At 37.5% G+C, this 7,099-nt stretch overlaps 1 protein-coding gene and 1 pseudogene across 4 annotated transcripts; one reads left to right on the top strand and one right to left on the bottom strand.

Annotated features, from left to right (window-relative positions):
- The first annotated feature begins 260 nt into the window (after positions 1-260).
- LOC121258229 (transmembrane emp24 domain-containing protein p24beta2-like) lies at positions 261-3,347 on the top strand. 4 transcript variants are annotated; one of them, XM_041159656.1, is made up of 6 exons: positions 261-523; positions 1,405-1,611; positions 1,919-2,102; positions 2,198-2,305; positions 2,882-3,125; positions 3,224-3,347. In XM_041159656.1, exons 1-5 carry the CDS (start codon positions 371-373, stop codon positions 3,013-3,015), a joined length of 786 nt encoding a protein of 261 aa, XP_041015590.1. In that variant the 5' UTR covers positions 261-370; the 3' UTR covers positions 3,016-3,125; positions 3,224-3,347. The 4 variants fall into 4 exon arrangements, with proteins under 4 accessions (XP_041015590.1, XP_041015592.1, XP_041015591.1 ...); XM_041159658.1 differs by lacking the exon at positions 261-523 and adding an exon at positions 584-642; XM_041159657.1 differs by lacking the exon at positions 261-523 and adding an exon at positions 696-774.
- Positions 3,348-3,745: 398 nt separating this feature from the next.
- On the bottom strand, positions 3,746-6,843 carry LOC121258228 (annotated as a pseudogene).
- Positions 6,844-7,099: the final 256 nt, after the last annotated feature.

Genomic DNA, 7,099 nt, shown 5'->3' with positions numbered 1-7,099 from the left:
TATAATATGTTATTAATTTGATACAAAGTTATTTGAACTTGTTAACCAATTATATATAAAAGGAAAAAATTATGTTGCAAATCTGAATAATATTTTTATTTGAAGGTCTTTAAAGTTTTCATTATCTCATCCACGTGGTATAATTTAATTTAAAAAGTAAATTTAAAATTTAAATCTTATCATGCTATGTGAATGACATGTAATGTTTCATGTAAAAAATTTCAAATAACATTGCTCGATTAGTAATCTTCAAACAAGACTGTCCTGCTCGAGGCAGTGGACACGCGAGACGGAGAGGATCAGAGCCCTTCCAACGAAACTACGTCAACCAAAAGAACTCAAAACTGCTAGCTTTCGATATCTTCCATGTATGTACGTACGTACGAAATCAGATCCTGAGCACAAGCAACTTTTTCCGTCTTTGATAAGTTATCCCAAACTCACAAAGTGCTTCTCAGATCGTTCAAGTTTAGTACTTTTCTTTTGTTTCTTTGGGTCTCAATCAAATCATTCAAATTCCGAGGTAAAAACTTCTCCTATAAATTTTATTTTGTGGATCAATTTTGACCAAATCTTACGTTTTGTTGTATTATCTTATTTGGTTGTTGAGAAAGTAAGGGAATGAAAAGTGAGAAAATCACGGTAAGTTTTTTAACCTTCTGTTTTATGGGTGTTTTGATCTTCCAAACATTTTTTTTTTTTCTTTTGGGGGGTGGGGGGTTGAAGTTTGAAGGGCTTGTCGTGATTTTTCTTCGTCTTCTCGGGAACCAAACGGCGAGTAAAATGAGATCGTGTTATTTCTCTTTAGATCTTATGATGAAGTTTTTATCTATATGTGTGATTCTGTGATTGGATTTATATTGGTGAAACGTGAATTTCTTTCCTGGGAGTTTTTTCTTCTCTCTGTTCTCTGTTTGTTTGTTTTGAAAATGGACTTCTGGAAAATAATGAAAACAAGAATAAAAATAAGTTTAGTTACGCAGATAGATGGTTTATTGCAACTTGTGGAGAAAATGTTAACACTTTACTGATGTCTATTTTTATGCATTGGGTAATATCTTGTTATTAAGAAAATCTTACGCTTCACTCTGAAGAAGGTGCATCTTGATGAGGACAAAAAGGACTCGAAAGCCCATAATAATTCCAGTTTGTCTTCGTTTGTGCATGATGCGAAGAAACACCAAAGTGATTTTGTGCTTCATTCTATCTTGGAGTCGAATTTTCTTGTAACCTTGTGCACATTTGTTGAATAAATTGGTGGGGGGTAAATATCATCTTAATGAATGTGACACTGTACTGTGTTTTGAAGGAACCTAACAATAATTTTTCTGCAATGATCAATTTTACACCAAAAGTTTTTTCATTCGTTCTTATGACTGAGAAAGGTGACTTTGTAATCTGCAGATGAAAATTAATTTACCAAAATTTGCTATTGTCCTGCTGACACTTTTGTCAAGCCTGCAAGTGGTGTTTGGAATTAGGTTTGTCATTGACAGGGAAGAGTGCTTCTCTCACAATATCCAATATGAAGGGGATACAGTTCATCTTTCTTTTGTTGTAATTAAGGTCGACGGTGCTTGGCATTATTCTCAAGATGGTGTAGACCTCGTGGTAAGCTCCACGTTTGGCTTTGTTGCTTTTTTAGAATTTTTCAATTTTTTTGCCATGCCATAATGTTACCTCTTGTACACATATTTGCTTTAAAGAATCGTCATAAATGCACATGAACCTGCAACTCCTGGGACATGAAACCATTCATCTCATGGCTTTGTTGTAGATTTTTAGTCATAACAGTGTGATGTTTTTCAAAATGGGTGTTAACTCGACTATGATCCTAAGCCCATGAGTCCACTTTTTTCAAGCGCTGTTTGTTGGTGTGAAAATCTCCATTGATCCTATTACATGTTGAAATTTTCAGGTTAAAGGACCTTCTGGTGGTCAGATTCATGATTTTCGTGACAAGATAAGTGAGAAGTTCGAGTTTGTGGCTACCAAAGGACTCCACCATTTTTGTTTTACTAACAAATCTCCATATCATGAAACAATAGACTTTGATGTTCATGTTAGCCATTATACATACCATGATCAGCATGCAAAAGATGGTGAACCATTCTTCGGTTTTCTTATTCATTTTTTTGGTATTTGTCATGCCCTTTGAATTATGAATTTTGACTTGCTGGCTTTGTAATATCTCCAGAGCATTTGAACCCTTTGTTAGAACATATATCGAAGTTGGAGGAAGCTCTTTACAACATTCAGTTCGAACAGCATTGGCTAGAGGCTCAAACTGAACGCCAGGCAATAGGTATCTATTGGAAGCATGAATACCTATATAGAAATGATGAATAAAAGGAAAAAATGGTGCTAAAATGCTTTGATGCTTGCATCTTTTTTCTTTCCATTGTTCTGTCCTTAGGATTCCACTAGGTCTCATTTTCCTTCTTTTCATGGATTAGCACCTATCAAGGCATATGAGCGAGATTTTGATCTTCCAACTGATTACCCCTTTTAAACCTTTACCTTTCTTGGAAATTAATCCCCCTGGCTTCCTTCTCCCTTCTCTGCAACAAATAGTTAAGTAGTTCTGTGATTCGATTATTATATCTGTCATGCCTATCACTCCATATAATAAGGAATCTCTTATTTTGCCACTACCCTAGGGGTTTACAAGCTTGGTTCTTTAGTTACATTGTTTATTATTGTCAGTGCTACATAAAGAAACCGTTTGGCTTTAATGAAAAAAAACTTCTGACTTGAATAGATTAAAAGATTAATAGATTATGGTTAAAAGTTCACACACTTATGTGCACATTAACAACATAGAAACCTCTCTCTCTCTCTCTCTCTGAATCTAACCTTGCCATATCAATTGGAAATGCAGTAAACGATGCAATGAGCCAGAGAGCAGTTCACAAGGCCTTTTTTGAATCAGCAGCACTAATTGGTGCGAGTGTTCTCCAAGTTTACCTTCTCCGCCGCCTATTTGAGCGAAAGCTTGGGATGTCTAGAGTTTAGATTTGGAAGTCACATAGGATGTTTATTAGTTTGAAAATTTTGAAGCCAGATTCTTCCTTCACACTGTTGGTTTCCCTTTTGTTATTATTAATCTAGGAGAGAAAAAAAAAAAAGAAAAAGAAAAAAGAGATCAATTTGCGAATTCTTTGATGACCTTTCCTTGTGACCGAGGATCATGTCCTAGAGGCACAAATACGTGCATTTTAATTTTCTGCCCAACCAGGGATGTTGATTGGATTATGTATCAATAATAATATGAGTATGGCCCCACTGTTTCAAAGGACTGGTATGGATGAGCAAGCGTTTACCATGCAAGGGAGTCCTAGGTGATATTGTATACAATTTGAGTTCAGGTTCTTCTCTCAACTTTTGACCTGAGGCTTGAATGAAGGCATTCTCTAAAGTGGGAGCTTCTTGATTGCCATCACCTTACTTGGAATATGTTGTTGTGTATGTCTTAAGGTGTTCAACTCTCAATGCGTTTCATTGAAGTTGTGGTCATGCTAGCTGCAGCAATTTTGTTTTAGGCTATTTCTATATATCTTTCTGTCAACAAACCTAACTATGGGTCCATTTTGATTTCACTCTTTTATATTACAAGTTTCATATCCTCACCTCGTCTATATATATATATATATATATATATATATATATATACTAGAAACGCAGAACTAGGCTACACCCCTTAGGAAGCTATACTTGAAATGAATCAGATGAAATACCAATTCAATAAACAATCCTTATGTTTCCATACTTCCTAATGCCTCATCATCAGAGAATATATAGCACCACCAAGCAGGTAGTCCTTTGCCCGCCAGGGGCGGGGGCAGCGGGGGATTGAGATGACCGGGGATGGTAGATGGATCATCATCCCATTTCTTGCATGAAGCATTATGCACCAAAATGTAAGAAACTTGATTAAGCCTTCACAACAGCACCAACATGCCATAGCTTGCAAATGCAGCTGTAGATTTGTCTACATGATCAAAATTTTCCAATACAGTGCAATAATTCTTATGCTCACTCAACGACACCAATATTTGTTTCTGACCTGGAAATTGCAGCCCACAACGATGCTTTAAATAGTGTACCACGTACAGTTATAAATCTGCATACAAACCTCAAACCTTCTTGTACCCGGCCTCAACGAATGTCATTGCTGCTACAACTCTTATCCTTGTCAGGGAACATTTTCTTCACTTTCTTTTTAAAAGTCTTCTCAAAGTCACTACCCGACAGTGATAACACCTGGTTCAGCAGCATTGAAACCCCCAACTCCTTCACCCGTGCATACCTCGGTTTAATCCTTTCTTCCAAACTATATCCAAAATATTGAGGGAATTTCACTAGCTCTGATCTGGAATAATCCATGGTCAAAAAGTACTCCCATGTTGGTATCAAATTCCCTGACAAGATAAAAGCATACAACGCTCCAAATCTTGAGATCATGGTCCCAATTTCCTTGATACTGTATCCCCTCTCCAAAAAAAATTCTGTCACTGGCTTCAAATGGGTCTCAATGCTAAGACCAAAAGTCTGTGGACAACAATAGAGAAGAACACCAACATCAACCCCCAAAGAATGGAAGTACTCAGCAGTTGGCCGTAACTTCTCCTCCACACTGTAACCAATAATGTGTGGGCAGCGTGTCAGAATCTTACCAATTCTCTCTGCTGAGAGGCCCATCTCGTAAAAAAATTTTACAGTGGTCTCCACCTTCTGCTTGCTATGAGTGAGAAGTGCTGGAAAGCGATATATCACTTTTGCCCATTGTTTCTTGTCCACACAACTGAGGCCTTTTGCTGAGGATGGTGAGAATATCTGATTTTGGTACCCCAAGCTCAAGAAGAAACTCAACCACTGGTTTGATTTTTCCCTCCAAGCTATAGTAGGCAAAAGCTGGGAATCTTCATGTAATTCCCTTGATCTGCACAAGATCCATACCAAGCTCTATGAGATAGAGAACATGAGGGCGAAGCTTCCCAGCTGGGTCTATCTCACTCATTCAAGAGATGGCCTTTAGCTTCTTAGAGTCAAGAGTCAGATTGGGCTGAGAAACTGGCACAACTGTTTTTTCTTTAACAGGTGGGTGTGGAAAGTTTTCCACTACATCTACCATGAAGTTTCCATGCTCTTCGAGAAGGGCTTTAAGGAATGGAATAAGAGCGTCCCTGATCTCAAGAGTTGTAAGCTCACGTCCTGTCATGTTAAAGGGAGATGTGATTAGCAAAGACTCAATTTAGAATTATAGATGTTAGCTGTGGGTCGAGAGAAGCAGCAATATGTTGAAATTGAACCTACTAGATATCGAGATTTATGAACAGAATGAAGCCTTGAGACGAGGTGGTCGATGAAAAGGTCTGACTTGTTGATGGTTCTTGCTGCAACTGCGTTGCTCAATCCTTGTTTCTTTAAGAACAGGGTCAAAACAGCCTTGGCTTCTTCTTTTTCTGCTGCTAACAAGGTTGGAGGCACCAGTTTCAAGCTGAACAATCCATCTACCCCAGAATCAGCTGCCATAATATCCAAAAAAGAAGCTTAACATCATAAGAGAGAAAATAATGATGACAGAACCAATTGCTATCGTATCCAAAAAGAAGGCTTTCTCGTGGAGGCTACAACAGCCCCGCGTAAGCTACATGAAAGAAAATGAACTTGCTTACCGAACTTTGCTTTGCAGGAGAAGAGTTTTGCAGGAAATGGAAGTCGAATCCTGAATAAGATCAAACAAAAATCAAATTTTCCACAGTTAGCAGGAAAATCGAATAGAAAACAAAATAAATAGAAAGGGAGATAGCCAGGAAGGTGGGAGGGATCTGCAGCTTCAGTTACTTTAGCTACTACAATCAATTGTATCATCCAGTAACTCAAAACCATCTGTCACCCTGTTAAATTATCAAAATAATTCACAGCAAACAAATTAAATCAGAATTATACCTACTTAATACCTCCCATCTGTCAAACCCCACTTGCATTTACCACAGAGTGCTTTGATATAACCACCCGAAAACAATCTCTCTCGATCCTATACATGTGTTAACAGAAGTTCATGCAACACTTCATCTCTAGCAGTATAACATCTTTGGTTTTCCTCACACCACACCACCATTGCATTACTTCATCACCGCTAATCAGCACCAAGTAACCGTTAAGGCTCATCCTCAAATGCTTCAAAAGTCGCACCACCTTAGTATTACTATCAATATTACACAATCACTCACTCCCACCCCTCTAAGCAACCTCATTTGCAGTTAAAAAAATCTTTTTAAGAAGAAGAAAATTGAGAGATTGAATGAAGGCCGAACAAATTTCGTGCTTATTTAGTACAATATTCGGGATTTTCTTCCCCTCCACTATATTATTGGCACAACCTAATAAAGCCCATGAATCATTTAGCTTCGAAAAATGAACAGTATCCATAATTTAAAAAATACACAAGCATATGTTGAAGAAAAAGAGAACTATAAAATACAATTTCCCTCAATCTCACAAAAGCAAAGACCATTAATGCCCCCAACGGATATTCAAGAATGAATTTTTACTTATTTACTTATAAGCCATCAAAGCTACACTAATTAAGCACCAAAATGGAGATGACTAACAAAAATATTAGAGAGAGAGAGAGAGATTAATAGGAACAAAACATAGAAAGGACCATGGAAGGAGTAGTACCTTGAGGTAGTGAAAAGCCCTTTAGATAGACAATAGAGGTGCTCGACAGAGCGGATTGCACAGAATGCTCTCATCTCTTTTAGCGAATAAAGCAAATAATAGAGGAAAACCTGCTCGGTTATTCAGATGGTCAAAAAATATTCAGGGTTCGGTGGCGGAACGAGGGCTAAGAAGTAAGCACGGGGAAAGAATAAAACAAGCACTGGTGCGGCGCGGCCGATTGTAGCCGCTAGTCCGTGTATAAACGAGGCAATATTCACGTGCAAAAATATGCTAAACGACGGCGTTTAATTATTGTTATATTTGTGTGTATACACACACTAGTAAAGGTGAGAAATAAAAAATAGTAAGAAATAGTAAATGGAAAGGTGAGGAATGAAATTTAAAGAAAAATTGAATAAAACGTAATAAA

Source organism: Juglans microcarpa x Juglans regia, chromosome 3S, assembly GCF_004785595.1.
Source record: "Juglans microcarpa x Juglans regia isolate MS1-56 chromosome 3S, Jm3101_v1.0, whole genome shotgun sequence".
Taxonomy (NCBI): Eukaryota; Viridiplantae; Streptophyta; class Magnoliopsida; order Fagales; family Juglandaceae; genus Juglans; species Juglans microcarpa x Juglans regia.
Note: the sequence above shows the minus strand (reverse complement) of the source record. Positions and strands in the feature narration are given on the sequence as shown.

Coding starts and splice junctions, on each gene's coding strand:
- LOC121258229 (XM_041159656.1), top strand. CDS start 371: ATGTACGTACGTACGAAATCAGATCCTGAGCACAAGCAACTTTTTCCG. Junction 524..1,404: donor CAAATCATTCAAATTCCGAG/GTAAAAACTTCT, acceptor TGTAATCTGCAG/ATGAAAATTAATTTACCAAA. Junction 1,612..1,918: donor AAGATGGTGTAGACCTCGTG/GTAAGCTCCACG, acceptor TGAAATTTTCAG/GTTAAAGGACCTTCTGGTGG.